The sequence below is a fragment of the Acanthochromis polyacanthus genome, chromosome 5, assembly GCF_021347895.1.
Source record: "Acanthochromis polyacanthus isolate Apoly-LR-REF ecotype Palm Island chromosome 5, KAUST_Apoly_ChrSc, whole genome shotgun sequence".
NCBI classification, from domain to species: domain Eukaryota; kingdom Metazoa; phylum Chordata; class Actinopteri; family Pomacentridae; genus Acanthochromis; species Acanthochromis polyacanthus.
This window is the reverse complement of record NC_067117.1, coordinates 4,797,815-4,819,280: the sequence shown is the minus strand read 5'-3', so window position 1 is coordinate 4,819,280 and position 21,466 is coordinate 4,797,815. Positions and strand designations below refer to the sequence as shown.

Below are 21,466 nucleotides of genomic sequence, written 5' to 3'. Positions count from 1 at the left end.
GTTGGCTAGTGCAAAACTTTTTAAGTTCACTCTATTTCTATTGTAATGTATTGTTGATGTCATTGTTCATTGACACAGGTAACTGTGTTGCATGTGATAAGTGCTTAATTTGCCACAAGATGGCACCACTATACAGAATCTGTAACTAGATGGCAGGGCAGTAAGGTGGGGTGATGTCAGCCATGTTTGAAAAGTTTGTTTGAAATGTGAGTGAGGAGATTTACAGTGAATTTGCAAGATAGCATAGCTTTTAGTGGGCTTATCCAGATGGCCAGTTATTCTGAGTGCAGGGAGTATAACCTGGTGAGTATGGAGATTCAAGAAGTCTCAAAATCTGTTAGTTTTTTAGAATTGAAATACATGTGACTTTCAGATTGAGAAACAGGTGTTACTTAGTGCTGTGTCAGTTAGTTATGAGCATAGTAGGGCTGGCCCGAATAGTGGTTTCTGGTCTACGAATATCCGGGCCCAATTAAAGACTAATATCCGAATATTCGTTCCACCCCATAACGTCCGATGGGGGGGCTTCAAGTAACGGGCTAGTGCATTTTGCAAGCTACTAGCCCGGGTGGCTAGTGCAGAAAAAGTTAAGATCTAACCCTGACAATGTTATTATACTTTATAGCAGAGCTACAAACTTGCGACCAGACCTTAGAGTGACATTTGGTTTGTGTGGGATGCTGATGGGGGATCTCACCCAGAAAATTTTGAAAATTATTCATCCTATTTCCTGCATTCTGGTGTAATTTAAGAGCATTTTGCCTGTTAAAATCTTATTATAGAGATAACATTAAGGGATAATTTAAAAAAAACATTCAGTTAAAAAAAAATCTGAAAAAACAGAGCAAGGGCAGGCAGTCTTGAAAATGGCTCTTCATGTAAAATATGGATGAAAGTTGTGTCTGGATGTGCACAACACATTTCAGTATTTTCCATAAATATATGCATAATTGAAATAACTCCAGCAACCACTTTGTAACATTTGTCTTGAAGGATTTTAATGCACTCAACAGCTTCAAGTTGACCACATCAGCCAACTAAACAATAAAAAGTGCTGAAGCAAAAACAAAACATATCTTCAGAAGTTAAATTATTCATTCACTCAACAGAATTACAATCAGACACTAAACTCTCTATTAAATGTCAAAACAATCCATGTGACTCTAAAGCTCAACAGCTTTACAAACTCTAAGACTAAGCTCTCCACAAGGATCCAAAATAAGCTGGACTTCGACATGAGAGCTTTAATTATTCTTCATCTACTTCCTGAAAAGTTTGGTCAATAAAAAAGACAAAAACTCATATTTTCAGCTGAACTAAAGACAGACTTTGTGATTTTTCTGCTCACATGTTGTTGCTGCTCGGCGACCCTAGACAGCCGGCCGTAATGTTTTTTGAGCAACACACCATACTATGACGTTTTTACAGTGAAGGTTCTACTATGGAACCAGTTTGACATGTTCAGGCGTTCGTGTGAAAGCTCAGAGATTTCAGGTATCAGAAGGTGGTTTTCAACTTTCTCTGTTAACGTTCTGCTTCAACTTTAAACTAAATTTACTTCACTAAGCCAGCCCTCTGGACTTCCAGTAAGCTGTGTTCCTATTGGCTGTCCAGGTGGCTGCTTGGTGTTATCAGGAAGGTAGTGTCTACAGATACGGACCCGTACCCGTAGCCTGTGGGCTACGGATACGGCACTTTCCATTTGCCAGACGATACGGACCCGTACGTGAGTCTCGCGAGTCAAGAAGCTGCTAACCACTGCAAACTGTTGAAAGTTAAGCAAAGGTTAAGGTTAGGGTTAGTGTTAGGGTCAGGTTTAGGGTCCGTACCTCCAGCGTCTACCGGGAGTCACGTGACCAGATCTCGCGTATCTGATTGGCAAATGGAAAGTACTGGTCTGTACCTCTAGCAACTACCTATCAGGAACACCTGAGCAGCTCAGTGTCTTCCTGCTTTATGTCTGCAGTCAAACATTTCCTCTGCGTCTCTTCACTGAACCAGTTAAACCCAGGTGGTGTATCTGACTACAACCTTACACCAATATTTACTGCTGCAAGCCTTTGTAATATTAGAATGAACAAAAAAAAACATCACAGACAAAACAAATTTACAAACATGTTTAATGAGTTTTCTGGGGAAAATGGCCCCAAAGGCACCATGCGTCTTTTATTGTTAGATACATTTGTTGATTACATAGTCCAACCTCTACTTTAAAGTATAAAATTGCAATGCACAATGGTAACAAAGACAATAGTAAAACCACCTTAAACCAAAAAAAACAACAAAAAAAACTGCCCACACCATTCAGAATATGATACATTAGATATCTCATTATTAATTATCAATACCAGCACAATCACACATTATTTTCAGTGAAGCATACGGCAAACACTGAAAGTCAAAAGACGACAGAATCAAAACAGAAACATTAATCTTGATAATGGCAAAAACAAATGTCTGTATAAAAGATAAACTGAGAGACCTGCTAGAGGAGGAGTGTTATTGGATCTAGCTTGTGAAAAATGACATTCAAAGCCAGGTGCAATTTTGCCACCATACAATAATTTGAACTTTTATACCAAAATTGTCCAGTGAACCACACAGAGTAGACACTTGTCCAACAGGACCCACCGGATGACAGCTAATCCTGCCTCTAATATGGGCCCTGCAATACTTTTAACATCTCCATCAGAATGGAAAATTATCAACACATCTCCAGTACCCCACCCTGCCCTCCCGGTATTTCTTATCCAACCCTATAAATAACAATCAATGGTCATACTCCACAGCACAGAGACAATAGCTCTCATTCAAGGCAATTAGTTAGACTGATTTCAAACATATTTCATGTGTAGTGTCAGTAAAATAATAAAAAAAAAGTCTTAAATATCAAAACTGAACTTTTATCAATGAATGCAGCTTCTCCACACGTCGCACGGAGAAGAGCGAAGCAAATGAGCCGACTTCACAGCGTACGATCTCTTTTTTAAACAAAAGAAACAGTGATTAACTTCTCTCCGCTTTAAACCATCGTCTCTGTGCTGAGTTACTTGATCACAAATATGAACATAAAGCCCACCCGCCCCAGAAAAAATACTCCTATGTAACACATATTCCTTTAGCATCCGCTGACTCACAGTACAGAAACAATTCTTTTTTTATTTGTTCAGTTACGCTACATGCCTCAAGGCAGAAAATAAGCACTGCTGTTGCTGCACACCCCTTCTTGATCTTTTAAGTGCAACCAAGCACACGTCTTCGAACAGAGAGAAATAACAGGGGATCTCGTAAGTAAGGCAAAGGTACAAGACATCCCTAGTGTCAAAAGTCAGTTATAGATAGATGCTTGTAAGACCTGATTCTTTTAAATTGTGTAATAAAATATACATTAAAAAAGCAGAACCTTAATAACATGGCAACACAAATAACCTTCTCGTCGTACACGTGGACTGTAAAACTTTTTTTTTGCAAAATTAGCTATCCCATCTCATTCCTCTGTGTGCCCCAAAACAAAATCTGCCTCAAAATGTCGCTTTGAGGTTTCTTTCCAATTATTATTTTTAACAAAACACACCTGTATGACTATTTTCTGTTCATCTAAAAACAAGAGGTAGTAAAAAAAAAAAAAAAAAAAAAAAGGCAATCCAAAGTGGCAGGTAATGATATAATCTTTGGAGAAAAGGCACTTGCTTTCCCTAACAAACCTACCTACCGCAACGTCACCCCTTTGGCTCTGGTTTCCCCCTCCGTGGTCCTGTTCTCTCTATTGTTTTTCAACCGTATTTTACAGTTCTCTTGTTGTTCAGAGCGTGTTCCCTTGGACACCGTGAGAGTCTTTTCCACACATTCTCATTCCCTCAGTGAAACATTTCAAGCTCCATCAAATGACCATGGCAAAAGTGACCCACTTCATCTAAATCATGTTTAAACACATGGAAAAGTAGCTGGTTGTCGCAATTCTTCAAGATTTCTTTGCGTGTTGGCACGTCGAGATTGACCTTGCAGACTTTTTTTAAAGCATAAAATGTGTCCATGTTAGTTCGGTGTAGCGATGTTTGATTTTTTTTCTTCTTTTTTTGTGATTTTTCCTGGATGGTTGAGCTGGTCGAAGAGAGATTGTGTCACGCTTTTGTCTGGCTTTTCCAAAAAAAACCTCCCTGAAGAGCTGCTAGTCTTTAACGAGTCTGTAGACATGATACTGAGCTCCGTGTTCACTCGTGGAAACCTCAAATACAAACGCTATACAGAGCAAGGTCTCCTGGGTGTCACGGTTCGTCACCACCTGGGGGGCGAGGAGAAGAAATAACGTGAAAATGTGAAGAAATCTGGCTGTGGCAAACACTTAATCATTTCTTCATTTGTAGAAGGAATAGTTTGACATTTTAGGAAACAGTCTGGTAGTAGTTGATAATACTGTCTGCCATTCAAAACTTGGAAAACTCCTCTTTCAAATGGTCACTTAAACATTACATGACAATGCCCAAGAACTGAAGCACTGCATCATGAAATCAGTTCATTCTTTTAGAATAAACCTGTAGAATGTGGCCATTTAATATTGATGTACCCACAAACAAAATGACCTTACGCTGAGCCCAGATTGTAACTGATGCATCCACTGGTTTAATTTAAATGTTCCTACATCCATATAGCATCAAGACATTTCAAACACAAAAGCAATTCAGGATTCAAATAGAAAAGCAATGAGAACAAGAAAAGTTCTTAGAGAGCAGTCCTCCGCCAAGGCCGTCCATTCCCACATCTGACATTGTCTGAAATGCAGCATTTGTTTATTAGATATTGATGATCAGAAATCACTGTACTATAGAATGTGGCTGTTAAATATAGATGTACCCACAAACAAAATGACCTTGCACTGAGCACATGCGTGTGTTATGTATTTGTACGTTATGTACGGATACCGAATCGCGTGACCTAAATATGTAGTAGGTGGCGGGAATTGATGAGACTCAGAAACACCCCACAATTTAATCAGTTGTTCCTTGCATGACCGATAAGTCCCGAGAAGTCCGTGGGTCTGTAGTAGGATCACAATCATGTGATCGTCAGCAGGCAGCTGATGTAGTGTCTGTAGTCATAGTCAAGCTTGTTTTATGCTTGACACTTCGGCTTCGTGTGGATGAATGACATCATTTTAGCAGCCACGCCCCCTCACACGGCCTTTCTCAAGTGGAAAATTTCTGCATTGTGCATATGCAAATTTTTCTAACTATGTGGACAGCAGGGGTGAAAGTAAGTCGGAATGGACCGGAACTGCGTACCGGGAAAAGATCTGGTGGTGGTACGCCGCTCTACCACCGTGGCTTTGGGTCCACCCATAGATATACGCCGCCCGGCTGCCTGCTATCGACCGGAGTTCACATGTGGGAGTTCACTCAGCAGTACGTGAGTGCGCATGCGTTTCTACTTCTGTAACACAGCGATTGTTATGGCCAGTAGCAGCCAATAGCAAATAGGTGCACTTGATTTATTGCACTGGGACATTTTCCACAACTAGTCAATAGACGTCAATAAGCACCGCTTGCGCCGGGATGGGGCGAGCAATAAATTACAATTGAAATTCCACACGTTCTTGTGATTGGCTGAAAAACTTTCAACAGGATTTAAAATGGTTAGCATTGACGGGCATATCAGGGGTGAAAGTAAGCCGGAACGGTCCGGAACTATTACTAATAATTTCGGCAAGAATTTAAAACTACTTTCACCCCTGGTGGACTGAGATGCGCGTAAAACTGGCCGAAGAACAGGAGCTCCTAACAGCAGAAGTTCAGAAATACAGACATTTATATGATTCATCACAGAGATCACCGTGGTAACCGAACAATTCATGGAGTGAAATTACAACTAACTGCTGAATTGCAACTATTCGGTAAAAAGCCATGTTGTAAGTTGTGTCAACAATGGCAAACTTCTTCTACCCTACTTCAGTACTAGAGTAGACCAGGTAGATGTGTGTTTGCGATACACTGCCCCCTGCAGTTTGGGAGTGGATATGTTCTCTCGAGTGGATTTCCAAGCGTCTCATTTCTGCTTGGCTCGTTCGTGCAGAAAGCATAACCCGACATTTACAGTGACGCTGTGCTGCTATCCCTCAATGATATGTAAGTCTTTAACAAATCCGTGGATCCAGACTATAAGCTGCATCGCTGCCAAAATCCAATCACCTGGTTTTTGTGTCATTTCTGACTTTGCCTGAAAATTTCATCCAGATCCGTTAGTCCGTATTTGAGTAATGTTGCCAACAGACAGACAGACAAACAGACAGTTAAACGTACGCTGATCGTCACATAAACTCGGCCGAGGCTCCACCTCCTTGGCGGAGTAATAAGCTGTGCAAAAACAGCACCAGCATCGCTATGCTCGGGTTTCCAGGTTTTCTGTTAGCCTGAGCGAACCAGCTTCATACAGCGCAGACGTGAAGGTCACATTGTTTGCTTTTTCCAAAAATAATGTCTAATCACCAAATGTCAAACTATTCCCTTTTCACACTTCATTACAGTTGACTGTCTGTTACCTGTAAGATAGTGAAGTTTTCAAGAACACTGTTCATCATGTATTTTTCAGGCAAGTGTTTGAGTTTGTGGATAAAGTTGATCATGTATTCGCACATAGGAGAGCGGTGGATCCTGTAAACACACTTTCCTCCCTCCATGCGGGCGTACTCTGTCTGCAGCACACACAGGAGAGAGAAAAACACAAGGCAGTGAGCAGGGTGTGTGTCGATACCAATACCGATACCAATACCAATACCAATGCCAATACCAATACCAATACCGATGTCGATACCAATACCGATGCCAATACCAATACCAATACCGATGTCGATACCAATACCGATGCCAATACCAATACCAATACCAATACCAATACCAATGCACCGTCTGAGTGGAATATGTTGCAGAAAGACTTCGGATTAACTGAGTTATTCTTATTGAGTGCCTTTAAATCAAAACTGCAAGTTCTTGAGGCCATTTCCACAACTTGTACTTATTTTATATAACTTGTTTGTAAGTTTAATTATTGTTGTTCTTTTTATTTATTTTCTTTTTTTTCATATATTAATCATGTCTTAAATGAGTGATTTTATAATTGTTTTGTATTTGCTGCTGCCTATCTCGGCCAGGACTCCCTTGAAAAAATGTTCTTCATTTGAATGGATCTTTCCTGTTTAAATAAAGGTTAAATAAATAATAAAAAAATACCAATGTGACTGTAAAATATCCACGCACCTTAAGTAGTTTGATAAAACTGCTTTCCTGCTACATGTCAGATTCACTTTAAATGACCATGACTTGAAATGTGCAAATATTGAATATTGAATTTTCTTTACATTTAGTATTCTATACATTTTAAAATTAGAAGTGTTTTTATAGCATTGTACAGCAAGACTTTCAGACCTTTACCCTTTAATGTGAATGTTACTAACCTGCTTTTTTTTGTATTTATTTTGTTGCATGTAAGCTGCTGAACACTTGAATTTCCCTTGGGATTAATAAAGTATCCATCTATCTATCCATCCATCCATCCATCCATCCTTACCTCTACTTTCTCGACAACCTGCTTGCCAAATGAGCAGACTTTGGTTGAAACAGTGATGGTCATGTTCTCAATGCTGCCATATTGGCTGCTGACACCGTAGAAAGAACCCGGGCCATCCGGCATCCCGCTGCTGTTCAGGTCAGCCTGCAGAACCACACATTTCATCAATGAAGATAATCGCACAACGAAAGCCACTTATAGGGCATAAACCTTAAGTTAGTTTCTTTAAAATCACAAAATGAAACTACACTACGGTTCCAAAGTTTGAGGTCACTTAGAAATGTCCTTATTTTTGAAAGAATTGCAGTTTCTGTCAATGAAAATAACATTAAATGATTCATAAATCCAGTCTAGACATTGTTAATGTGGTAAATGACTATTCTAGCTGGATTTTTAATGGAATATCTCCATAGGAGTACAGAGGAACATTTCCAGCAACCATCACTCCTGTGTTCTAATGCTACATTGTGTTAGCTAATGGTGTTGAAAGGCTCATTGATGATTAGAAAACCTTTGTGCAGTTATGTTAGCACATGGATAAAAGTGTGAGTTTTCATGGAAAACATGAAATGGCCTGGGTGACCCCAAACTTTTGAACAGTAGTGCAGATATCTGGGGAGAAACAATGCATGAGACCTAACAAAAAATATATACTGAATATATTGAAGCAGCTGGCACAAGCTGCACTACTGTAGACGACAACGTGCACAATATATTAAATACCCACCCAGAATTTTACTAGGAAGAAAGCATTCTGGGGTCCTTTCTCATAAAGCTCTTTGAGCCCGCCCTTCTTCTCAGGGAACTTGTCGTAGATCTGCCGGATGTCCACGGCCTCGAGTAGTGGATCGCTGTAGGAGGGATTAGTTTGTCCAATGTGGACAAACAGGTGTTTGCTGTACTGCAGTGGACAGAGACAGAGGAGACAAGAATGTCAGCAACAGTAGAAGGAATATGAAGAGAAGGGAGGACAGATGTAACCCAAAATCACTCAATCAGTCAATCCAGTGCCATGCCATTCAGCGTAGGTGATCATTCCTCTCCAGCTCCTCCAATCTTTTGCTAGCAATAATATCATTAGTCATTATCATAGTCTGTCTGTCTGTCTGTCTATCTATCTATAGTCCATCTACCTATCTATAGTTCATCTATCTATAGTCTATCCATCCATCCATCTGTCTATCCATCTATCTATAGTCTATCTATCCATCCATCCATCCATCCATCCATCTGTCTATCCATCTATCTATCAATCTATCAATAGTCTATCCATCCATCCATCCATCCATCCATCCATCTGTCTATCAATCTATCTATAGTCTATCCATCCATCTATCCATCCATCCATCTATCTATCCATAGTCTATCCATCAAGACAGCTCAGATTTGGTCAGACATGTGACCTACCAGCAAAATGCAAAATGTTTTCCTTCAACTGAAAAGCTTTATAGCAGGTTTGGTTGTCAGATATAGCATTTCTAACTTCATCTCACATTGTCTGGGTCTCTCTGGACCTCCATGAAGGCTGAGTACTCCAGCATCCGCAGCTTGGAGGAGGCGATGGTCCGATCCTGCCACACCGGTACTGCAGTAGCAGTAGGAGGAGGAGGAGGCGCCAAGGGCTCATAGCCTGAACAACAAGCACAAGCATGATTAATACAGGCAGTTTTCATTGTTTTAAAAGCCTTTTCAATCAAGCTTCTTACTCACTTGGTATGGATTGTGGTACAGGACCTGAGAGGCTGGGGTATGGGGGCTGTGCAAAAGGTTTGATGCTGAAAGACAACAAATGATTCAGTGAAACAAACGCCTCAGTACCAGACGCTGGTGGCACACGGTCCCGTTATGTTTGCATTTCTGCTAAACGGCTTTATTGTGCAGATGTGTTAGTGCCACTGTGTAAGCATGTGTTGCTGCACCAGCTAGGCGTAAGTCCACCTGCTTCATTGCTTCGTAACGATGCCAAACAGCATCAGTTCATTATGCTTTTACCGACAAATCAGCTGATGGACATATTTACAGTTTGAGAATTAATCTGCCCTTGTCCTCTTTTTTTTCCAATCAGATCTGAAGCAGTTAATTTGCCCGGTGGTGGTTTACATCAGTGCAGGAAACATACAGTACAGAAGAGGAGTTAGTGCTGCTCACAGTTGGACCTCGGCTAGGGGGAACTTACGCATGGCTGGTGCGGCCAAGCCCAGGAGTCCTTCCCGGGTTGAGATCTAGAACCAGCCTGGTGTGCAAAAACGTGATCCGTTAAACACGCCCTGCAGTACCCACCTGACACACACCTAACCTGCTCACTTCTACTCATCTCTACCATCAAGTTCTCTCTTCAGAAACTTCACACCACAGAGACGTGGGTTCTACTTACTCCTGAGAGGGTCCAGGCTGTCCTGGGATTGGAGCCGGCCAGAACTGAAGAGGAGGAAAAGAAGGTTAAGTGCCTCTGAAGAATCAAAACCATTTTCATATTTGAAAACTGCAACGAGACATGTTAGTGTTCTGTAACCGCTCATTAACCCTCCTGTTAAAGGCAAAAAAAATATATTGTTTCCTTCTCTGAAAAAAATACAAAAATTCAGCAAAAAATTCCCCAAATTTCTGAAAATTTGCAAAACCTTTAGGAAGAAAATTCCAATAATTCCTTAAAGATTTCCCTTAAAAGTTTTATTTTAAAAAAAAAATGTGGCAAGAAAATTCATGTAAATGTTTTGAAAAAATGAGTAAAAATCTTCAAAAAAAATCCTAAAAATATTTAAAGTGACTATGTATATATCGGTAAAACTTCTAATATTTTCTTGAAGAACATTCACAAAAAAATCGACCAAAATCCAGCGAAATTTACTGCATTTTGGCTGATTTTTTGGGTGAATGTTCTTAAGAACCTTTTTTTTAACATTTATTTTATTTTCAACAAAAAAAGTTCAAAAAATGCCCAAATTGTTGAAAATGTGGACATCAGAACTTTCACTATGCAAACATATTTTTTTCCCCACATTTTCAAACTTAAATTTGCAAAACCTTCAGGAAGAAAATTCCAATAATTCCTTAAAGGTTTCCCTTAAAAGTTTTATTTAAAAAAAATCCCCAAATGTGGCAAGAAAATAAAAAAAAAATGAGCAAAAATCTTCCAGAAAAATCCTAAAAATATCTAAAGTGATTACATATATGTGAGTAAAACTTCCAATATTTTCTTTAAGAACATTCACAAAAAACAACCAAAATCCAGTGAAATTCGCTGGATTTTGGTTGATTTTTTGTGAATGTTCTTAAGAGACTGTTTTATAAACATTTCTCTTTTTTCCACCAAAAAATGTTCAAAAATTTTCCAAATTGTTAAAAATGTGGACAACAGAAGTTTCACTGTGAAAATACATTTTTTTTCCCCCACATTTTCGAACTTTAAATTTGCAAAATCTTCAGGAAGAAAATTCCAATAATTCCTTAAAATTTTCCCTTTAAAGTTATTTTAAAAAATCCCCCAAATGTGGCAAGAAACTTCAAAAAAATGAGCAAAAATTTAAAAAAAATCCTAAAAATATCTAAAGTGATTACATATATGTGAGTAAAACTTCTAATATTTTCTCTAAGAGCATTCAGAAACATTTGTGAATGTTCTTAATAATAATTTTTTTTAACAATTTATTTTTTTCACCTAAAAATGTTCAAAAAATTCCCAAAAATGTTAAAAATGTGGACATCAGAAGTTTTGCTGTGAATACTTATTTTTTTCCCCCACATTTTCAAACTTTAAAACAGGTCAGTTTTGCCCCCGCAGGACGGTTAAAGGATGGGTTTCTCACTCTGGCTTGTTGGTACGGGGCAGGAGGCAGCGGTGGCAGATGGTTCTTCATCATACTCGGTGAGACGATCTGTGCAGACGAGAGCGCTGCCATGTTCTGCAGGGCTTTGTCTTTAGATGCCTGATCCTACAGGGTGACAGAGAGCAATGAGGGGAGTCAACCACAAGGTGGCAGCATAACCTAAAGGTAATCTACAGCCATGTGTGAGCCCAAGCGATTATGAAGGAAACCAGGGGTGTCAAACATGCGGCCCGCGGGCCAAAACCGGCCCTCAAAGTGTAAAAATTACAGAGAAGACGTTAACTGCTGATTGTTAATTTGAAAAACTATTAATTTCAAATAATTTCCAGACCATGACAAGTTGTTTTGATCAGAAAGTAAAATACTGGATTGTTCTTTTGTCATTTTGTGTCTCATTTTTGTAACATTTTGTCTTGTTTTTGTTGTTTTTTTTTGTTGTTTTTTTGTCTGACTCTGTTGTTTGTCTCACGAATTTGTCATTTTGTTTCCTGTTTTTGTCGTTCTGTTTTTCCTTTTTGTCTCACTTGTGTTTTTGTCTTATTTTTGTTTTTCTTTAGTCATTGCTTGTGTATCTTTTTGTCGTTTTGTTTCCCATTTTTATCATTTTTTGTCTCAGTTGTGTCGTTTGTCCATTTATTTGTCACTTTGGAACTTTTTTGCCTAATTTTTCATCTCTTTTTTTGCTTTGTTTCGTGTCATTAGCCTCCGTTTTGTGTCTCATTTTTGTAATGTTTTGTCTTGTTTTTGTTCTTTTCAGTCTGACTTTTGTCATTTGTTTCATGTTTTCATCGTTTTGTTTCTGTTTTTTTGTCTCGCTTGCGTTTTTTGTCTTATTCTTGTCATTTTGAGTTTTGCTTTATTTGTTATTTTGTGTATCGTTTGTGTTGTTTTCTGTTTTTTGTCTCGCTTGCGTTTTGTCCATTTTTTTGTTGTTTTTTTTCTCGCCTTTGTCATTTTTGGTCTCATTTGTGTCATTTTTTGGTCTCGTTTTTGTCGTTTGTCCATTTCTTTGTGCCTTTTCTAACTTATTTGTCTTATTTTTGGTCTGTTTTTTTGTTTTGTTTTTGTCTTTTCTCTCATTTTTTGTCGCTTTGTGTCTCATTTTTGTAACATTTTGTCTCGTTTTTGTTGTTTTTTTGTCTGACTTTTGTCATTTGTCTCGTGTTTTTTGTTGTTTTGCTTCTTGCTTTTGTCATTTTTGCTTTCATTTGTGTCATTTGTGTAATTCTTTTGCCTCATTTTGGTCATTTGTCCAATTCTTTGTCCCTTTGCAAGTTTTTTGTCTCATTTTTTTTTGTCTTTTTTCCAAGTAAACTACTGCATCATTCAGTTCCAGATAGCTGTGACTAAATGTTTTGTTCCTTTGCAGATAAACTGTGATCTGAGAGCTGTAATGCGTAAATGATAAACTGAGGCATAATGTTGTTGAAATTGATTTTATCTTTCCATTTTGCTCATCATGTTTTGTAAAAAGATATTTCCTTCAATGTGAACGTTTTCAGAACACACTTTTTTTGCACTAAAACAAAGGAAACATCTGGAGTTGTGGCTATTTACAGATTATTATGTTGTGATTTTACTGGTCCGGTCCACTTGAGATCAAATGAGAATGAGTTTGACACCCCTGCTGTAAACACTGAGCTGTCTGTGTCATTTCTGGTAAATATTCAACACATCTGAATTAAAAAATGAACATATTTGACTGACATTAGCTGTTCTAATGAAGAGGGAGCAGTTTGACAGGACGAAGCAAAGAGAAGAATGGCGAAATCAAAGCAAATTAAAGGTCAGTGTGTTAGCAGGATCACCACAGAAAAAAGCAGAGACTCAAGTTGCACGATTATGGATAATTTCAGCTTAAAAATTAAAATCCGTAGCAAAAAAAGAAAGAAAAAGACCAACCAATTTGCATCCAAATCACAAAGAGGTGATTTTATTTTGCTTCTCATTTACACATCAAATGATATCTCAAAGCTGCATTTGCTTCATTTGCAAAAGAATCAATAAGCGGCGACTCTGCAGTTAAAGGAAAGACGCCTCAGAAGCGAGAGCACGAATCAAAGACGGACACCGTGTGCAGAGCAAGCAAGACTTTGGCTTTGGGCAGAGGCTGGGAGGAGATGTTCAAGAGCGTGGCTGTTTCCTGAAGCGTTGCTGCGTTATTATGGGATGGCAACGGGGCGGGGGGGACGCCATGCCGTAGCAGAAAGGACAGTGCTGGCGCTGCCAAACAAAGGGGGAGCAGGGAAGCGTGTTGCACAAGGACAGAGTCACTTACCAAATTCATCGCCTGAATCAAAAGAGAGAAACACCGTTAGTACCGTGCAGTTCCACATGACGTGTTGAGATCAGTTCTTAGGTGGCCATAAAAGTCTGACAGCTCATAATTCAGCGGCTAAAGCTTCAACATCTGCGTAACTATACCGTGAATGACAGTTTGCTCTGGTTTTAACAGTTATTTGCAAATCATAAAGCAAAGGAAATTATCAAATCTGCGTGTCGTCCAGAAAATCTGGCCGCCACAACAAAATGCCACCTGATTTATTTATTTTTTACCATTATCATGTCTCAATCCTCCTGTTGTCCTCCTCATTTACAGGCACCAACATATTGTTTACTTGTGTGGAAAAAATCCAAAAATTCAGCAAAAAAAATCCCCAAACTTATGAAAATTTGCGAAACCTTCAGGAAGAAAATTTCAATAATTCCTTAAAGGTTTCCCTTAAGAGTTTTATTTTAAAAATCCCCCAAAATTGGTAAGAAAATTCTTGTGAATATTTTCCCAAAAAAATGAGTAAAAATCTTCCAAAAAAATCCTAAAAAAATCAAAAGTGATTCCATATATATATCAGTAAAACTTCTAATATTAAGAACATTCACATAAAAATCAACCAAAATCCAGAGAATTTGGATTTTGGTTGATTTTCCTTGCATTTATTTTACTTCCACCAAAAAATTTCAAAGATTTCCCAAAACTGTTGAAAATGTGGACATCAGAAGTTTCACTGTGAAAATATTTTTTTTTCCCACATTTTCAAACTTTAAATTTGCAAAACCTTCAGGAAGAAAATTACAATAATTCCTTAAAAGTTTCCCTTAAAAATTTTATTTAAAAAATCCCCCAAATTGGGCAAGAACATTCTTGTAAATATTTTCAAAAAATTTGTAAAAAATTTCCAAAACAAACCCTAAAAAGATCTAAAGTGATTCCATATACATCAGTAATACTTCTAATATTTTCTTTAAGAACATTTTAACATTTCTTTTTCTTCCACCAAAAAAATGTTCAAAGATTTCCCAAAAATGTTGAAAACGTGGAAAAACAAACATATTTTCACAGCAAAACCTCTGATGTCCACATTTTCAACATTTTTTAAGTGGGAAAAAAAGTTTCTTTAAGAACATTCACAAAAAAATCAACAAATTTCACTGGATTTTGGTAGATTTTTTTCTGAATGTTTTTATAGATATACATGTAATCACTTTAGATATTTTAAGGATTTTTTGGAAGATTTTTACTCATTTTTTGAAAATATTTGCAAGAATTTTCTTTCCAAATTTGGGGGATTTTTTTTTTTTACAAATAAAACTTTTAAAGGAAACGTTTAAGGAATTATTTGAATTTTCTTCCTGAAGGTTTTGCAAATTTTCAGAAATTTTGGGAATTTTTTTGCTGATTTTTGGATTTTTTTTCAGACAAGGAAACAATATTATTTAGTGCCTGTAAATGAGGACAACAGGAGGGTTAAAATAGCCGGTGAATAAAAACATTTTCCCCTCACAGCAGAATGAAAAGCTTCTAGAGGAAGTCAGGTCCTTGGAGGTTTATTGCCGTGCGTGACGTCAGACGGACAGCTGCTTCTTAAACTCAGACTCCATTTCAGCTGTCACACTTTTTAGTCCACGTTTGTTCAGCTGATGCTGCAGTAGAACGCTGTTCTACGGAGTCGACCGTCTGAACGGCTCGCAAACCAGTTTTTCTGAGCCAAATAAACTACTTTGACTTTAGAAATTCCCGATAAGCTTGAAAAGGACGTCTGCAGCAGCAACAACTGCACGCACACTTCACCGGGTGTTAGTCAATATTTAAAAAGTAAAAAATAGGACTAATAAACGGTAAAACTGTCCAATAGAGGTGAAGACAAATGACTGAACGTGATTAAACGCCGAGGGAACATAAATATCGACTACGTTTATGTAAAAGTGTTTAAAAAGTTCACAAAAGCAAGAAAAACGGGACAAAGAAATCATTCAGTATTAATAACTAAACGGAACAGTTGAAGCTGCTGTTTGTGCAAAAGCTAACTGGTCAAAAAAAAATGTAGAAAAAAAACATCTTTTGCTCGTCATTTTGTGAACTCTGTCAAATGTACAGAGCCTCATTCACCCCCTCATGAAAGAAGGATAATAATGACCACATTTTACAAGTCGGTGGAAAATAAATACATTTCTAGAACAAACAGCTGATCCATTCCTTCACACCTGTACAATATCCGATATACCAACAGATATGTGCAGAACTTTTTCCACTAAAAACAGCATTCTCTGCTTTTTGCACTGCATCATCTAACAATTATCATTTGGCACTACTGTGCTTATATATTCCTCTCTAGCTCATAAATATCTGTATATATTGTTATTTTTATATTTTTTCCTCTCTTCTACAGTTTTTTTAAAAAAAAAAATTCTATTTCCTAATTCCTGGAGCGACAGCAACAAACCTCAAATGTTTTGACCATTAAAGTTGATTCTGATTTTAGACCTTTCCACAAAATAAACACACAAAAAAAATACTTAAAATTAAAAGATAACGCATGCTGAATCTGACAATAATAGAAAGAAAATGTCTTTTAAATGAGAGCAAAATCTAAGATGAGTTTTTAGAGCTGACGAACGAGTTCAGTGGTGAACGTTCAGATAATTAACAGAGAAGGAAGGCATGAAATCAGGACCAACACATCTCCTTTTCACTTTATATTTAAGATAAACTCGTGGATTATGTGGGGAAGCAACTGTTTGCTTTCCCCTCTGAAACAAGGAGTTCATAAAAATGTTTAAGTGAAAACCAAACATGACCGCTATGATGCCTGTGTCCCCTGGATTAGTCTGCATTTCGGGGTTAATTTAAGTTGAAGTTAGCACCACAGAATGTCACGGTATCTTTAGCCTTCAGCATTATCTATACACATGTGTATATATGCAAAAAATATTTAAAAAGAAGCATGAGGAGACCAGAGGGATCGGAAGAACTGAGGACGAGTCAAAGGGAGTCACATGACGACAACAATCAAAGATTAATTTAAACAGAGTTTTATAAAAGACACAAAACAACAAAAACGCCACACAAAATGACAAAAACGAGACACAAAACAACAAAAACAAGACGATAAATGACAAAAACGTGACACAGAACAACAAAAACAAGACGATAAATGACAAAAACGTGACACAGAACGACAAAAATGAGACACGAAATGACAAAAAACGACAAAACCAGACATAAAATGACAAAAATGACACAAAATGACAAAAACGAGACACAAAACAACAAAAACGCTACACAAAATGACAAAAACGCTACACAAAATGACAAAAACGAGACACAAAACAACAAAAACGCTACACAAAATGACAAAAACGAGACACAAAACAACAAAAACGCTACACAAAATGACAAAAACGAGACACAAAACAACAAAAACAAGACGATAAATGACAAAAACGTGACACAGAACGACAAAAATGAGACACGAAATGACAAAAAAACAACAAAACCAGACATAAAATGACAAAAATGACACAAAATGACAAAAACGAGACACAAAACAACAAAAACGCTACACAAAATGACAAAAACGAGACACAAAACAACAAAAACTCTACACAAAATGACAAAAACGAGGCACAAAACAACAAAAACAAGACGATAAATGACAAAAACGCGACACAACACAACAAAAACCAGACACAAAATGACAAAAATGACACAAACCGACAAAAATGAGACACAAAACGACAACAATGAGCCACAAAATGAGAAAAACGAGACACAAAACAACAAAAACAAGACGATAAATGACAAAAACGTGACACAGAACGACAAAAATGAGACACGAAATGACAAAAAAACGACAAAACCAGACATAAAATGACAAAAATGACACAAAATGACAAAAACGAGACACAAAACAACAAAAACGCTACACAAAATGACAAAAACGAGACACAAAACAACAAAAACAAGACGATAAATGACAAAAACGTGACACAGAACGACAAAAATGAGACACGAAATGACAAAAAAACGACAAAACCAGACATAAAATGACAAAAATGACACAAAATGACAAAAACGAGACACAAAACAACAAAAACGCTACACAAAATGACAAAAACGAGACACAAAACAACAAAAACTCTACACAAAATGACAAAAACGAGGCACAAAACAACAAAAACAAGACGATAAATGACAAAAACGCGACACAACACAACAAAAACCAGACACAAAATGACAAAAATGACACAAACCGACAAAAATGAGACACAAAACGACAACAATGAGCCACAAAATGAGAAAAACGAGACAGAAAACGACAAAAACGCTACACAAAATAACAAAAACGAAACACAAAACGACAAAAACGAGACGCAAAGCGGCAAAACGGGACAGAAAATCACAAACAAGGCACAAAACGACAAAAACACAACACAAAACGACAAAAATAAGACACAAAAGGACAAAAAGAGACACAAAATGACAACAATGAGATACAAAACAACAAAAACAACACAAAACAACAAAGACGCAACACAAAACGACAAAACAGGACACAGACGACAAAAACGAGACAAAACGTCAAAAAGGAGTCACATGACGACGACAATCAAAGACGAATTTAAACAGAGTCTTATACAGACAGCACAGACAGTGTAGGAGCTAAAAACGATAAAGTAGAGAGAGATTTAGAAGAAGAAGAAGTCTGACAGGTAGAGTTTGCTGCAGAAGCACGGCTGCACAGAGGACAGATCAGAGCTGGAGCTACATGCAGCTTCAACACTTCTCATAACAGTTTGTGCAGCGTTTACTTAAAGCAGAGTCTTTGGAACCAGATATACACTTTAATTTTAGGGATGAGATTAAACCCATGCAGCTCAGAGTGGAACAGCTCCGTCTGTGGTGCACTGCATGCAGAGTGCACAAGCAGGATTAATGATGATTGGTTTTCTTCAGAGAATTAATCCCTCATTGTTAAACAACGGATTCTGCGTGGTAAACTGGCGTCCGCTCGTGTAGCAGCACCATGGATCTACGACTGCATTCACAAATTAGCCGGTTAGTGCAAAGCCAAGCCTGAGTCAGCCCCGCCGAGGCCGCGGTGAAGCGCATACCTTTAGCTTTGACTGGATCTCGCGAGATTTTCTCCGGGCGAGAACCTGCAAGTGGCTAGAAACCTGCACAGAAGAATAGCCGAGAGGAGGGAAGAGGAAAGGAGACAGGGAGAGAAAAGACAAGGGAAGAAAGAGAGAAGCCGTAACCACAGAGGAAAGAGACGCCCAGTCAGTGTGGCCGGAGGCAGGCTGGAGGAACCTACCTTTATACCTGCCTGGTATTCACGGACTTTCTTCCGCGCTAACACCTGTATGTGACTAGACACCTAAAGGAGTGTGAGACAGTGTTTGAGCATAAAAATAACATGCACTCACACCCACACATGCACAGCAAACACAAACTCTTTACAGCAGCGACAAACACAAACAAACATCTGGACAGTTCATGCAAACGTTGGAAGTTGTTTTAAAGGATAAGGTCGGTGATATTCCAGATTATAGGGCATTTATTCAACATTACAACTTTCTAACTGAGCCAAAATTACTCGTCTCGGTATGTTTGAAAAATTCTCTTCTCCGCAGAGCTAACGTTAGCTACGACAGTCCTGCTAACGGCTAATGGCTAACAGCTAGCGGTGTAGCCATCCCATAATAGACCACTTTAGAAGACGCCGGAAGTGCTTTGGTTCACAAAAGGTATTAAAATGTTGAAAATAATAGCTATAATCGCATTTAGAGTTTGCAGTAATCTGTGAACGTATCAGACGGATGCAAAATGCAGATAAATAGAAATGAAACGAACATTTTTGTGGTTTAAGTTTTTACCAGGCGTAAACTAACCGTGACATCACCCGTTGGTTTCAACGCCGAGAAAATGAAGCCCGGATTTTGCTAATTCCTGGTCGCCGTTTTGGATTTTTTGGAGCCAGTGACGTAAAAAGCGTCATCAAACAGGCTGGACCGGAGAGCAACTAGGGGCAGGATTGGCTGAGGACTCTCTTATCCCGCCCACATTTTACCGCAGAGGCTTCTGTTGCTGTCCATCAAGTATAGCCACGCCCCCTGGCTCCGCCAACTTTAACGATTTATTTAAAATTCAGTATTGATTTATTTTAAGATCGGCCACCTGATCTCTCATTTTGACCATGAAAACTAACGGGAAAAAAATCCTGAGCTGTAGAAAATCAGTCTATCAAATTTTATTTTTTCCAAAAATGAATTGGGGTCTATGGAGAAAAAGCTTTTTGGAGCCAACCCTAGTGGACGGCGGGATATTGCAAGTTTTTGACACTTCCGGGTGGGTTTCAATTCTGGAGCCAGATGCTACGTCCACTATATATACAGTCTATGGTTTTTACACTGCCAAAGAGGTGGAGCCGAGTTCAACCACAAAAATGTCTATCTTTTAAGAACCTAATTAGCAACTTTTTGTTTATGAAAAAATATTTTTGTTTATAAATAAAAATGTATTTTCCTAAAAAAAAGAACCATCAAAATGACACCATTTATAAGAAACAGAGTGAATCTTTGGATTTTCTACTTTCTGAAGGTCCTTGAACTACTTATGCTTTTGTTATAGCCGTACAGTGGTGAAAAAATAAATCCAAGCTTTAAAGCATCCAAATCACTTTTTTCTATGTGTCCCATTTTAAAATGGTATTAATTTTAAATTAAAAACACGGATATGTCTATTCATTGATTCAGCTGTCAACCAAAATGTATTTGAATTGAAAATAATTACTTATTGTGTCAAATACTGGTGTTTGAATTGAGATTAATTGCGATTAATTAATAACAAAGCCTGCAATTAATTAGATTTTTTTTTTATCGCGCCCACCACTAATATATAATATATATTAAATATTTGGCTCAGGAGTGTGAGACTGACTGCTCCAGACTAAACCAGGACATCTTTTGTGTTAATTTTATGGAATTTGTTGAAAGAATTACGTCTATTAGAACCTTATCCTTTAAATAACGGCTTAAAAAGCACTTTTATGACACATTTGCTGCGTCGCCGTCAGAGACTAAAATCTTCAGACCTAAACGTGAGTCATTAACGCGTGTTTACCTGCTTTCTTGTGCGGGTTTTTCCCGTCCTCAGCTTGATGTACCTCGCTATCAATTCATTGCGACCTGTAAAAAAGGAAACAGAAAGCAACTTCATTGAACGTCTGCTGGTAATACCCCAAACTGGACAGAAGGGGTCGCTGTTGTCGTATCCTCAGTTCAGACATCCTGCTAAAAGAACAGCGATGGGACTTTTCTCTCGTCAGACACAAGGAAACCACACTTCTGTCACAATAACACCTCTGTTTCCTACATCTATGAAAGCAGGCGGACATTAAAAAGCAGATTTGCTTGCTTTCCTGCTCCGTTTTCATCGTTTCACACCTCCCGGATGCCCGCTCGCATGGCCCTGCAGCCTAATTACACAAAACCGAACCGTGTTTTTCATGACATAACATCTCCACTCGACATTCTGCACTAACAGGTTGTGCAGAGAACAGGCTGCTATTCTGGGCTTCCACGCTCCTCTTTACGCTCCGAGCCGTGCAGGAGGTTTGACGAGCGCTGCCTTCTTGGAGAAACTGCAGCTAAAATCCTCTCTGGTGTGTGAAGAGTGCAAAAAGCATGATTATGTTGTCTCAAGGGACAATCAGTCCATCGGTGTTTTTGCAGCGCTGCTCTCTGCCAAGTCACGCTTTCTGGGTTTCTGTGGCTGAAAACGGGGCCAAAGGGAGAGGTTG

At 38.2% G+C, this 21,466-nt stretch overlaps 1 protein-coding gene across 5 annotated transcripts in view; it reads right to left on the bottom strand.

The window, feature by feature from the left end:
- Positions 1–2,102: 2,102 nt before the first annotated feature.
- Positions 2,103–21,466, bottom strand: part of tead3b (TEA domain family member 3 b) — a 62,439-nt gene continuing 43,075 nt past the window's right edge. For 2 of the 5 annotated variants that reach the window (XM_051947914.1, XM_051947915.1), the window contains 12 exons: positions 20,788–20,852; positions 18,980–19,042; positions 18,777–18,839; positions 11,364–11,489; positions 9,932–9,975; positions 9,734–9,790; positions 9,268–9,332; positions 9,051–9,187; positions 8,285–8,458; positions 7,558–7,701; positions 6,533–6,685; positions 2,103–4,282 (listed from right to left, as the gene is read on the bottom strand). In XM_051947914.1, the coding sequence (XP_051803874.1) occupies positions 4,169–4,282; positions 6,533–6,685; positions 7,558–7,701; positions 8,285–8,458; positions 9,051–9,187; positions 9,268–9,332; positions 9,734–9,790; positions 9,932–9,975; positions 11,364–11,489; positions 18,777–18,839; positions 18,980–19,042; positions 20,788–20,852 (1,205 nt within the window). In that variant the 3' untranslated portion in view covers positions 2,103–4,168. The remainder of the gene's footprint in view (positions 4,283–6,532; positions 6,686–7,557; positions 7,702–8,284; positions 8,459–9,050; positions 9,188–9,267; positions 9,333–9,733; positions 9,791–9,931; positions 9,976–11,363; positions 11,490–18,776; positions 18,840–18,979; positions 19,043–20,787; positions 20,853–21,466) is intronic. The other 3 variants (XM_051947916.1, XM_051947917.1, XM_051947918.1) reach the window with 3 other exon arrangements.